This window comes from Thunnus albacares, chromosome 1, assembly GCF_914725855.1.
Source record: "Thunnus albacares chromosome 1, fThuAlb1.1, whole genome shotgun sequence".
Lineage (NCBI taxonomy): Eukaryota > Metazoa > Chordata > Actinopteri > Scombriformes > Scombridae > Thunnus > Thunnus albacares.
Window position 1 is genome coordinate 37003611 of NC_058106.1, and position 13298 is coordinate 37016908.

Below are 13298 nucleotides of genomic sequence, written 5' to 3' on the forward strand. Positions count from 1 at the left end.
GACTTTCTTTCTTTAAAAAATGATGATTAATTGATTATCAGAATAGTTGGTGATTAATTTAATAGTTGGCAACTAATCAATTAATTGACTTATTGTCAGCTGCAGTAGAAGAATGAAAGATTGAATATAACATATATCATACAGTATAAGTCATAATTAAAGTTCACATACATTAATGCACTAAAATAACAAATTATAACAGAACCTTTATATTAGTAGATAAAAGTAAAGGAAACAACAAAAGTGACGTCACAGCCTGATTCGTCATTTTGTTTATAAAATATCAGAAATAGTAAACAATGCATAGTCATAATTAATGTTTTGTGCAACCAACAGTCCAAAACTCAAAGATATTCAGTTGTTATCATGTATGACAAAGAAAACCATCAAATCCTCGCTGATGAGAAGCTGGAAACATCAGATTTTTGGTATTTTCCGTAAAAAAATACAATTATTTGATTATCAAAATAGCTGCTGATTCATTTTCTGTCGAACCGATCGCGTTTCTACCGATTTATCTATTTTATCAATTTGATTTAATCCTGTTTCTTATACGCACTCGGTACTAGTTGCAAACAGTTTTTAGGGAGTTTTTCCAAAAGCAAACTGAGACGATTTTCTAATTTTTGGGCTATAAATTAAATGTACTCGACTTGACTTCACTCTCAAAGAATATTTCATTAAACAGTATGTGGGCTTTGTAAATATCTACAACATTAAAGCTGGAATGCGAGACTTTTGTCTCCCCCTTCTGGCAGAGAGAGTAATTACAAAAACACTGTCGACACATGTTTACGTCATGTAGCCTACTCTGTTGCTACTGTTGCAGCTATAAAATGGTGGATAAATTGTTTTGAGCATCACACAACCCCCCCCTCCGCGAAATGACTCATTTCACTATCAGAATTTCATCCGTTCGGTTTAGAGGACGTCTGGAAGAGCTGCACGATTAAAATGATTTTATCCTCCATTTAAGTTAGCAGAGAGCTAACTGGAAGTCTCTGGGTGCGCATTCAAACAGCCAGAGAGCGGGAATGTCCTGCTCTGACATGAGATTACTGTGAAATACAGAGAGATTTATCTGGTGGTGAAAGGCTTAATCAGCATTGTGTGAGTTCATTCGTTAATCTAACGTACGCTCGTTTATATATAAAAGTTCCGCGCTGCAGGTTTAAGATTTAAATTGAAATCAGACCATCAGGTGTTGGTCACCAGTTACACAAATAATGTGCAGCAGTGGAAACAATCACAATAGTGATGTCCAATTTGTATGTTCAGGTTCACAGAGGTGAAACCAGCCATTCGTTTCCATAGTGGAAGCCCCCCCCCCGCTTGTCAGTGCAGCCCCCCACCCCCACCTCCCCCCCTCAGGGTCACGACCTCTTCAGTGAATACAGTGTGCTGGAGCTCGCCGCGCACAAAGCATGAATACAACCAGTATCATAAGGTGCATTGTTTACAGACTATTGTTGTAAAAAAATGCTGAATTGTTCAAAGCCAAAACTGTTGGCACTGCACTCTCCGTCCACACATTTACATGTTAGTGTGCAGTTTGTGTTTGTGTGTGTGTGTGTGTGTGTGTGTGTGCAGAAAACTGTGTTCTCTCTGCTTGTTGTGTTTGTATTTGTATGCACACACCTATTTCAATTGCATGTGTATGTATGTGTTTTGTGCACTGCATGCGGTTGCAGTGTTTGCAGCGGATGTGTATGCGTGTAGAGAGAAGACAACATGAGCGTGGCTGTGCGTTTAGCATATCAATGGCGTCCAGGGCCCCGAGGACTGTTGCAGAACCACTCTGAGCTTTCTAGTACCTGTCGGCTCACCTCACCTTGCTGTATTTAAGGGGCTTTCTTGTGGCGTCGCAGAGCTGACATGAACATCTTTACTAAGGTCCCAGGATTAGCCCAACAAACCAGGTATGTTGAGAGTGCCGTGCACCAGCCGGGGCTCACAGGGTCAGGGGTGTGGAGGTGGGTGGGCCCGTGGCTCCACATCCCACCTCCTGCTCGTTCTCCTGCTCTGTTCTCTGTGACGCCTCCAACGCCAGTTTCCCAAAATCATCTGGACAGTGATGATGTTTATAGGAGACATGCACACATACATCTCAGGTGCAAGATGATGGTTTTAATTTGAGAGACTGAAGCACTGAAATACTTCTAAATCAGTATCATTCCTAATCTGTCGGGAATAGAAATGAAAAAAAATGTTTTTGTTGACCAAAATGACGTAATGAAATTCTCAGAAGCTTCAATTACACTTCCACACATGATTTAAATATCAGCATTAATTGGAGAATTCGTTTTTTATTAAGTTTCTTTGTGGTTTCTATCTTCTGTCTTAGTTATTGAGTGGTGTGTTTGGGGTATAAGTATTCATTAAAAATGCTTCTATATCTACAGCAAGCTGGGGTCTGTGCTCCAACGTGCCTTCTACGGGTCCAGTGGGAGGGTGAGTCAAATAATTGAGTAGAGCTACGTTTTTGTTTTTTTTTTTCTGAACGGATGATATCGACTGTGTGGAACTGAATTGTGAATCAATATCAAGGGTAAAGCAGCAAAACAAGTTAGTGGTATATAAATGTAATTTCTACAAAAATGTCATGATAGTAAAACAGTCACAACAAGGAATTTAATTTAATTATTTAAAGCAGATTTAATCAAGGATTCAAGGACTATTTGTCACAATTAGTGTAACAGTGGAGGAAGCAGAGGTATTTGTTTATTATGTACATCCATTTGATGATACTTCTAGTCCGCTACAGTTCAGATGAAAATATTATTTCTGCTCTGTTTCATTTACCTCACAGGTTTATTACTTTTCAGATTAAGATTTTACATTAAGAAAATTATTATAGTCTTATAAATATTCAGTCTGGTTTTCGTTCTAATTTTTCTACGACTACTGCCATTGTAACATTTACCAATGATGTATTGTCATCGTAGACAATTTACAGGTGGAATTTTTATTGATTTAACTAAGGCTTTTGATTTAATTGACCATTATCTTCTTGATAAACTTTATGCTACTGGTATCTCTTAACAGGCGTTATTTCGGTATATTATTTTTGTTTATTTCATCACAATCAATCAGATTATTTAACTGTTGAAAAGGGTGTACCTCAGGGATCTATTTTAGGACCTTTACTTTTCTCTATTTTTATTAATGATCTTCCAAAAAATTTGTGCTAATTCTTCTGTTCAGTTATATGCAGACGACACGATTATATACACACCTGACTCTGATATAACTAAAATTCAAGGCCCTCTGTAATCAGAATCTTTTTTTGTTCAAAAGTATTTTTTTTTTAAATAAGAATCTCATTTTAAACAAGCAGAAGTCTTGTAGCTTGTCATTTGGTACTAGTGATAATCTTAGTTAAGATAATCTTAGATAATCTGAGTTAATTTTACCGATGGGTCTCCACTTATTAAAGTTGATAAATGTAAATACTTTGGACTTTGGATTGATTCAGAATTTTCTTTTAGGCCTTATTGATTTTATTAGAAATAAAAGAAACGCTAGTCTCAGATAACTGTATTGTTTAATTAAAGGTAAAGTCAGCGATTCTAATCCATTACGCTTTTTTTCAAATTCTGCGAAATTCTGTTCTGTTTGTGCGCTGAAAAAAAATCTGGTGTCCATACACAGTCCAGGCTGTAAATGTAAATATGGTGGCTCGGAGTGAGAAGTGTTGAGACCACAGAGAGGCTGAGAGTGTAGATAAACTGTTGTGCTCACATTAATAATGTGTGAGAGGAACAGAAGTGACTCTACAGCTGACGCATCACTCTAGAATCCGCCATATTTAGTGTTTATTTCAAATATAAACACTCTCTCTCCAGAATCACTGACTCTACCTTTAATGTTTGTTACCTTTCATGCTATGTGCCTGACGACCCCCCTGAAAACGAGATGACGCATCTCAAGGGGTTTATCATCTTATTAGATTTTGAAATAAAAAACTCAGCACAGTGTTAAAGATTAAATCAGGGTTTTCTAACCTTTTTGGCTTGTTTAACTGGGGCTCCTTGCCACATTTCAGATGTCTATGAATTGTTAACAGTTCAACCAAATAGTATTTTACACTCTAAACGTCTCACATGGTTTCATTTAAATGCCTGTTTGAGGCCCAAAGAGGTGAAATTATCAAGTATTTCACAATAAAAAGCAAAAATTCTGTCCAAAGATGACTACAAATTTACACTCAAATTAATCTTGTGACCTTTTGGAGAGCTAACCCCTAGGTTGGGAACCACTGGAGTAAACTAGGTACCAGCTCAAAGGTCTGTTTAATATCTTACTGTAGTTATTGGCATAAATAATAAAGATCTAAAGAATTAAGACCAGAAAAAATGGATAGAAAAAGGCTCCACGTTTAAAAGAATACTGAAAACTAGAGTTGTGTGAACAAAACAAAACAAAAAAAAGCTTCATGCATGGGGGGGCCCACAGGAAAGGCTGGATCCGCCACGGGTCAGACCTCCTTCAAATCCTAGAAAGTGTAAAACTTCTACTCGTGGTGCAAATAAATGTAAAAAGACAGAGGATAGTGTGCATATCTAAGCCTAGATGGTTATAGGTGCAGGACAAAAAGCAGCTACTGAAGAAAAGGAGAGACTTTCTGCACACTGAAATCTGCAAGCGTCACGGTTTTTATTGCAGCATTTCGACCTGATGAAGGTCTTACAGGGTGAAATGTTGCAATAAAAACTTGGGAGCCTGCAAATTTCAGTGTGTGTACAGCCTTTTTTCTGTTAATGCAAATGAATGTAACATTTGTACATCAGAGTATGAGTAGTAAAATGAAAGCAAGCTCTTTATATTTGTTATTTTTCCTCTGATATCTCAGGTGACCCTTTTCGAGCAGCGGAACTTCGCCGGCAGACGGCTGGAACTGAGTTCTGACTGCCCCAGGCTCAGTGACAAGAACTTCCCAGAGAGATGCAACTCTGTGCAGGTTGAGAGCGGAGCGTAAGTCAACACCACCACCTAAAGCGGACGACAAGTCACTGCAACACACTCTGGGTGTCCAAAACAGAGAAGAAATTTGCAGGCTCCCAAGTTTTTAATGCAACATGAAGGGTGTAAAAGTAGATATAATTAATTATTCCAGACTTTAAACCCAGATTGGTGTAGATGGGATTCTGCTCTGCTGTTACAGCTAATAAGGAGGTTTTGCTTATGTATCTTTGAGCAGAATGAACTCTGAATTACTTTACATGAAGTTATTTAATTAGGTGATTTGTTGATGAAATAATGTCTCGACATCAAGGTCAAAACTGGATTAAATGTCAAGGTTCAAGGTTGCTTTTATAATAGTTTTAAAGAAAAAGCTGCACAGAAAACAGACATATAACACTTAATAAGAAAAATAAAATCCGCATATAATTTGCAAACACTGGTCTAAACATAAATAACAACACTAACTTGGAGTTGGAAAAACTTATTGTTAAAATGTGCAGGAATTATATAACTATTATTTTACCAGAACTTCAGTGACTCACACTGACTCAACATTGATATGCTGTTTAAAAAAAGGTTTTATGTAACCTTTGATGTCCAAAAAATGTCTCTTTTTCAACCAAATTTTGCCCAGTTTGAACTAGAAATCATTCGACCTACAACTCATCAAATCAACACTGGATTTTTATTCATATTTCAGACAGAAATTGTGTCTAATTGTGGAAATTCAAGTTTTGAATCATTATGATTTCTTCTGTCTACCAAACTCTGTCCACCAAACAGTGTTTATTGGGAATTGAACTTAAATTCAGCTGAAATTTGGGAGTTTGGCTGCAAAATGTTGCTTTGTTTTCTGCTCTTTTAGTCCCTGCTGGTCTTTTTTCCTGCATCTGTATTTGTATCTCTTCTCTCTCCTCACTTTCTCTGCTCTTTTAAAGATGGATCGGTTACGAGCATGAGAACTTCCGGGGTCGCCAGTACCTGTGGGACATGTCCGACCGCGGCGAGTACAACTGCTACGACAAGTGGTGTGCTCAGGTGGACCACATCGCCTCTGTCCGCGCTGTCAAACAGGTGAAACACACACATAAGTTACATTCAGTCAGTCAGTACAGGCGCAGATCAACATGCAAACACTGTTATGCGTCATGCAAAGCTCAAATCATGCAAAAATTAACTTCTACAAGTCTGCAAACCTGTTTTATTTGACATTTTAAGGGTGCAAACTTTGTGTAAACTGTGTAAAATCTGTCACACAAAAGTGTAGATTGTAAAGTTTTTAATTTCCCAGTAACAGAGCTGTGCCCTGAGACTCTAGAATAATAGTTAAAAAGAGGGTTTGTGTGAAAATGTCGGCTTAAAATCAGAATTACATCAACAGAAAGCAGTTTAACTGTACACACCCAGAAACAATCTCACCCATCAACACGCGCTGACTAGAGGTGTATCTGTATATTTCTGTGTTTTTTGGGTTTTTTTCAGGACAATAACCCTGGCAAAGCTCAGCTGTTTGAGCGAGCCGGCTACTCCGGTAAGAAGATGGAGATCCAGGACGACATCCCCAACCTGATGAGCCGTTACAGCCTCAACAGAGTCGCCTCCATCCGCGTTCTCGGGGGAGCGTAAGTGCAACATCTCATCCGGTTTCTATCACTGTTAATACACTGTCAATCAGTCATAAAGGCTTAGAATTATCACATTAAACTGCACTAAACCATACATGTGGTTTATAACAGGAGCTGTATATCTAGTTTCCTGGTTATCCTTCCTACACAGTAACATTACTGCTGCATGTTTGGCTGTTTTTTACTACTTTGGCTTCACAATATTGACAATCACATGGATTCGTGGTATTATTAAACCTCATCATTGTACTTTTATCAGCTGTAATTACTATAAAAATGTACTCCAATGGGCATTTGTGGAGTCCTAAAATGCAATATATGTTCATTGTTGTCATTCAAACGGGCCGTTTTAAAAATCTTTTGGGACAAGTCTCAAATTCCAAGTTGAGAAAAAAATCTTACCAGAAGGGGGCCATTGCAACCATTTAGTGGCTGTTCTGGAGCTTTCCATGATGGACTTTGCTCAGCTGTTAGAGAATTAAAGATGTTCAAATGTCAGTTTTTTCCAAGGACTTTAAGGACTTTTCGACATAAAACCTGAGATTCAAAGTTCATTCTTGAACTTCATCAGTTGATGAAGATCATGAGATATGATCAAAAGATCCAGAACAGCTACTAAATGATGCTTGCCAGATTTTTCCAAGATCAAGAATGAACTTAAAAGCTAAAATTGCAAGTCAATGACACAGCAAATCATTTTTTTCTCTTTTGAACAGAACTGAGATCAATACCTCCGATGCATACTGTAGCCCTAATAACACACAGCCTGTCTGTGCATTTTTATTTCCTGTTCCAGGATTTTACCACGTCAAACTTCACACTTAAACGTAGTCAGTCGATGATTTGTTAATGTTTAACAGGGGGGGGGGTTGGCTTAAAGAGAGCAGCCCACGACTACACGCTGCTACTTATCACTTTGATCATGAAGAATTGAGTATTTATAGAATAGTTTAAAGAATGTAGATCCAAGACGAAACAGACAGAAGGGTGGGACTGAGAGAAAAAGGCACAATTACAAATCTGTCTACTTCAGCACCACGGACAGCGCCAGAGATTCATCAATACACAGCACAGTTTGGCTGCTGATATTTCAGAGCCGTGATCTTAGATTCTAACCTGCACAAACAGTCAGATAAAGGATCAATGAGTCAGGCAGACTAGACTAACGTACCTCATAGATGTCATGTCGCCTGCTGAATGTAAACTGCAACTAATGATTATTATACCTATCAATTAATCAGCCAGTTTCTTTGTTTAATTAATCATTTAGTGTCTAAAATGTCAAAAACAGCCATCATGAATCAATTTGTTTTAATCAACAGTTTGCATTTGACTGATCTAAACTTTGTTTGCAGGTGGGTGGTTTATCAGGAACCAAACTACAGAGGACCTCACTACGTCCTGGAGAAGCGTGATTACAATAACTTCTCTGACTGGGGCAGCCAGAACAGCACCGTGGGCTCCATGCGCAGAGTCCGCTTCAACTAGACACCAACACAACCTCCGATCTACAAACTCCTGTCAGCACAACTTCCTTCCTTCAACGTCACACTCATGAAACCTGTCAGCTTTACACACAAAACCTATTTTAGTAATAAACTGTTAAAAAAGAAACGCTTTGAGTTTTTATTGTTTGAAGTCGTCACTATTCTAAAAGGATTCAGGTTGTAAATTTAAGGAATTCTGATGCTTTTGGTCAATGAAATGTTAAATATTCTGCAAGTGGTCAAAACATAGTCTAGTTATAACACCAGTTAAGTGGAGATTTATGCATCATTAAAGTAAAACCACTCATGTACAAAAGTTGCAACTTAAAACAAATGTACTGATTTATGAATAGCTGGTGCAAAATTACTCAAGGCTGCTTCAAAATGGTTTGTTACAAGTCAAAGCTGTCAAAGACAAAGAATTTACTATATTGCAAGCTAATTAAAACATTTTATTTCACTTTATGAACAAACATTTTTCCAAAAAAAAAAAAAAAAAAAAATCCCAAGTTTCATGAATCCACAACATGCAAGTGCAATTACGCACAAAAAATGGACACATTAAAATGCATCAAGTACAAGAGATACAACCAAAGTACAGAACATTTGTCAGGTGTGAAAGAAAGACAAACAGAATAAAGAAAGGCATGAGGTAGACTGACTAAAGCTCAATAAACCAGTTGGTTAACAGGTTATTTCAAGCAAAAGTCTAATAAAGATTTAAAATAAATATAAATAACTTAAACCTCAAGATTCTTGCTTCATAGAAATTTGTTTTAAACAACCTCTGATTAGAAGCTGTGCAATTCAGACTTGATTGACTGTAGTTTAGATGAAGTGGATGAAAATCTGGCGTACCGCAAAGATATTTGGTGACACATTGATGATAAAGCAAAATGTATATAGTGTCCAAAAAAAAACAAAAAACCAAACAACAACCTCAGATCAAAAATATAAAGACATTTTTATTAAAAACTAGTGAAGTTTCTCCACAGGTCATGAATCTAAAATAAAGTGCAAGTGAAATGTCCAGACAAAAAAAAAAAAAAAAAAAAAAGTTCATCTCAAGGGTTGTTGAGTAGAGCAGCCGCCATGTTCTGGATGATCGCAGACTTCAGCTGAGGAATGAGGCTGATTTTCATCAGCCTGCTGCTGGAGTACTTGTTCTTGACAGCCTGCAGAGAAACAGATTTATTTAAAAACTTGTGCTTCACACATTTACATTAGATATTGTGCTTTTTAATCAGACGACTCACCTGGAACTTTGTTTTCCCCTCGTTTACGATCACAACGTTTTTGGCGATGTGCTGCATGATCGGCCTCAGGTGGGCCTCGTCGTAAGTGGAGTAGTGCTGCTGTGTAGGAGACTGACAAGAAAGCACAGACCAGTTTAAAAAGCAGTTAAGGAAACTTCTTCATATATTAAACTGGTCGCTTCAATTCCAACAAACTCACCCACGGCAGCCCTTCCAGCAGCCGTTGAGAGAGGCACAAGGAAGCAGCGGCGATCTCAGAGGGACGATAGTGCACCATGTCGTAGTCGATGAGGGTCAACTCCATCAGATACTTGGCCAGCGTGTGTCTCTCTACATCAGACTGAGACAAACATCCAGGACATTACAAAAACATTAAACTGTCCCATATATACTTGTGTGTGTACACATTAATGTGCAGTAAAAAGACAGTCAGGGATACAATTATCAGTCCAAGCAAATTAAATTTCAGTACAACTTTCCAACTATTGTTAGAAAAGAGCAGCCAACAGATCTGACTGTTAGTATGATTTTTTATTAGAAAGAGCATTGTTTGTGTGGTCAAATGAGTTGTGTGCAAACTCTTCATTGAAAGACTAATTATGGAAATTTGAGTGCATTTTGTTGGCAGATCAGTTTAATATTGTGAAGGAAAAACTAATGAACTGTTCAGATAGAAAGGTGATTGGTGCTTATTGCAGTTTGGGCTTACCGACAACCACAGTTGCTACAATCTTGATAAATCTGGTTTAAACATGAAGAAATAGTTTTCATCTTTACATCTTGTTCATGCAAAAACTCACATTAGCCACTTTGGAAGCCCGTCTGAGGAAGTGTAACGGGAGAGGACGTCCCAGCTGAAAGTTGAGGCTCCTCAGAACCAGCTGCTCCATCTCCAGAATCTGAGACTTTGTAAACGCGTTGTCTGTGATGTAGGCGAAGTCTCCGACCTCTGGAGCGTACATCTCCTCGTACTTGCAGGCCACCAGCATGGCAGTCACACCAACGAGCTGCAGCTTTCTACGAGAGACCGGCTGGACCTGCAGCGCAGCAGGATGGTTTTTACACAGCTCAAAAAAAAAAAAAAAAAAAAACATAAAAAAAAAAAAAAAAAAAAAAAAAAAAAAAAAAAAAAAACACGATTCAGGCGGTTTTTACCTGCAGAAAACGATCCAGGATGGCAACTGTCAGGTACAGAGTCTCCTGCAGCAGCTGGAACCTGGAGTGAACCTGAACCATCCAGTCGATCAGAAGAGCTCGCATGCGGTCAGTGATTTCATAACCCTGCATGTAGTTGGCGCGTACAGCCTGCTGCACCTGCAGAGACAGACGAGGTTGTAACAGCTACAAAAAGTCTGCACAGCCTGATGAAACTGCAGGTTTTTGAAGTGTAAAGACATAAATAAACAGACTTGTTCTATCTTTAATGTGATCTTCAAACTAACAAAAATCCAGAGGATATGTCTGCACGACCAGCACAACTAATACTTTGTGGAGGCACCTTTTGCATTTATTACAGCAGCAAGTCTTTGTGAATAAGTTTCTATTAACTTTGCACATCTAGACTTTGGAATTTTATCCCAGTCTTCTTTGCGAAAAAGTTAAAAGTTCCTTCAAATTGCGATGAATCTCTGTGCTGCTCTCTTTAGTCAATCCACATGTTTAAATGGGACTGAGGTTTGGGTCATTTCCAAGACTGATTTCTTTTCTGAAGCCACGTCTTGGTCGACTTGGATGTTTACTTTAGATCATTGTTATTCGGAGCCATTCATTATCCCGTCTGTCTTGACAAAAGCCTCTGATCCAGCTGAGGAGCAGCCCCAAAGTGTGATGCTTCTACCACGCTGTTCCTTGGATGATGAGCTCTATCGGCTTTGCACCAAACATCTTTAAGAATTAAGGCCGAAAAGTTCAACCTTCGTTTTGTCAGACAATGAAACATTTTCCAACATTGTTTGTGGTGACTGAAAGCATAATTTAGACAGTCTTGGATGTTCCCTTTTGCCACATAACTATTTGTTTTTTCCCCCCTCTGGATTTTTGTTTGTTGGAAGATCACATTAAAGATGGAACAACTGACACTTGTTATTTCTGTCTTTACATTTCAAAAAACCTGCAGCTTCATAAGGCTGTGTAGACGTTTTATATCCACTGTACAAGACAGAGCAGAGCGTTTAGCTGAGTGGGGGGATTAATTACCTCCAGGACACGTAGATAGTTATAAATATCTTTGACATATTCTGAGCAGAGCTGCGGCATGTCAGCGTCCTGCTCGTCTACGTCCTGCACGGTGAGCAGCGCCTCAGAGAAAGCCTGGCACAGTTCATCCTCCTTCATCGACACGTCAGCTGACTCCTCTGAAACCGGAGGGAGAGGATCCGCGGGCACCTCGACCCGGACTACTGGATGCACCGGCTGGGTCGGTTTTGCTTTTTGGGCACAAGATGGTTTGGCTGATTCTTTGGCTGCTCCCTTCTTCTGGAAGAAAAAAAAAAGAAAAGTCAATGTTTTATTCAGAAGCAGGCTTTTGTTGAGATTTGGGTTGTAGGGTTTGTTAGATTAGTTTCATTATCAATCAGACAATCATTTTGATTTAATGCATTGTTTAGTTTATGCAATGACACAAAAACAGGGAGAAAAATCACCATGACAACCTCCAAGAGCCCAAGATTCAGTTTGCAGTGATAGATGAGAAAGAAAGGCTACAAAACTTCACGTTTGAGAGGCTTAAACGAGACAATTTTTGCTTGAAAAACTTCTTAAACTATAAATTGATTATCAAAAATGGTCCACAATTGTTCTCATGATGGGAAACACAAGTAGAATTACTTCAGCAATCTTCCTCTACATGGTTAGACATGAACACTAGCAGATTGTTGCTTACTGTGCATCATTTCAAAATCATGGGCGTTAATCTGCTGCCATCTACTCCTCCAGTTTCTGCATTTCTACCAGATGATGAAACCCGGCTGCTGTAACATCCAGATTCCCCGTCATGTGATCAACTGAAAGACCGAACCAATACCAACAGCCCCAAACTAGAAGTATACAGACAGGGTTGTCCACATATTTCAGCCTATTGTGAATCTTGGCGTGTGATTCAGTGCTAAATGCAGGTGCAGCATATTTGAAGGAGGAACTTTGGCACTAAAAAGACTAACGTTGAAAGATATCTACTTGATTTGACTCATTTGGACGCTGAAGCTTCATATTAGCTTCAGATAATCTTTTAAATACATTTTTGCACAAAAGGAGGACTGTGGATTTTGTCCTCCATAACTTCCATTGTAAGGTCATTATGAAGGGATCGTCTAATGGTCAGTATGAACAGGAGGAATGATTACAGCAAGAAAAACATGTTTCACTGTTCATTTGGGCTCCTGACAGACTTGATGAATTGTGAACCTGTCCTTTAAGGGGGTATAAAACATGACCTGTTAGTGAACCAAACTGTTTCTCTCTCATAATGTTACCTTTGTGTTGTTGACTGCTGCTGCAGTAAAGTTAGTAATCTCTCCAAGAGCAGCTCTCCTCGGACCTGCTGTGGTGGTTTTACCCATCTTTACTGGGTTGTTTCTGGCTGGGAGCCGCTGAAAAGAGAAGGACATTCAATTCAAAAACTTGAGAAGCTAAAAGCCGCCTGATACACAGAGCTGCCTTTAATATCTGCATAAAGACACAAGGGAACAAGTTAGCTCCAAGCTACAAAGATGGTGTTAGCTAACGGTGTTAGCCGGCGAAGCTAACAGCAGCCGCTTCACTACGAACTAAACACAGAAAAACAGCTAAATAAAGTCATGTACTCACCACAGCACGAGCTTCCACAGACGACATATTTAACGTCGGCAACGAGGCCAAACTGTGACTTCAGGAAACGATTTTATTTCACCACCAACCAGCTCGATTTACCGACCAGATCCGTGAACACCGATTTCTGCAGGTAAACAACAGCGAGCCGAGCAGCTTTC

The 13298-nt window shown here is 38.8% G+C and overlaps 2 protein-coding genes across 3 annotated transcripts; one reads left to right on the plus strand and one right to left on the minus strand.

The window, feature by feature from the left end:
• The first annotated feature begins 1712 nt into the window (after nt 1–1712).
• On the plus strand, nt 1713–8801 carry crybgx (crystallin beta gamma X). The gene is made up of 6 exons (XM_044359372.1): nt 1713–1919; nt 2403–2451; nt 4853–4974; nt 5904–6039; nt 6448–6587; nt 7946–8801. The coding sequence occupies exons 1-6, from the start codon at nt 1876–1878 to the stop codon at nt 8076–8078; spliced, it is 624 nt and encodes a 207-aa protein (XP_044215307.1). The 5' UTR covers nt 1713–1875; the 3' UTR covers nt 8079–8801.
• Nucleotides 8802–9022: 221 nt separating this feature from the next.
• Nucleotides 9023–13289, minus strand: LOC122987276 (G2/mitotic-specific cyclin-B2-like). Of its 2 annotated transcripts, none has more exons than XM_044359078.1 (8): nt 13138–13289; nt 12804–12920; nt 11530–11805; nt 10489–10647; nt 10134–10370; nt 9533–9673; nt 9334–9444; nt 9023–9252 (listed from the first exon to the last, which is right to left on the minus strand). In XM_044359078.1, exons 1-8 carry the CDS (start codon nt 13162–13164, stop codon nt 9142–9144), a joined length of 1179 nt encoding a protein of 392 aa, XP_044215013.1. In that variant the 5' UTR covers nt 13165–13289; the 3' UTR covers nt 9023–9141. The 2 variants fall into 2 exon arrangements, with proteins under 2 accessions (XP_044215013.1, XP_044215006.1); XM_044359071.1 differs by having other exon boundaries at nt 11530–11808.
• Between the last annotated feature and the right edge of the window lie 9 nt (nt 13290–13298).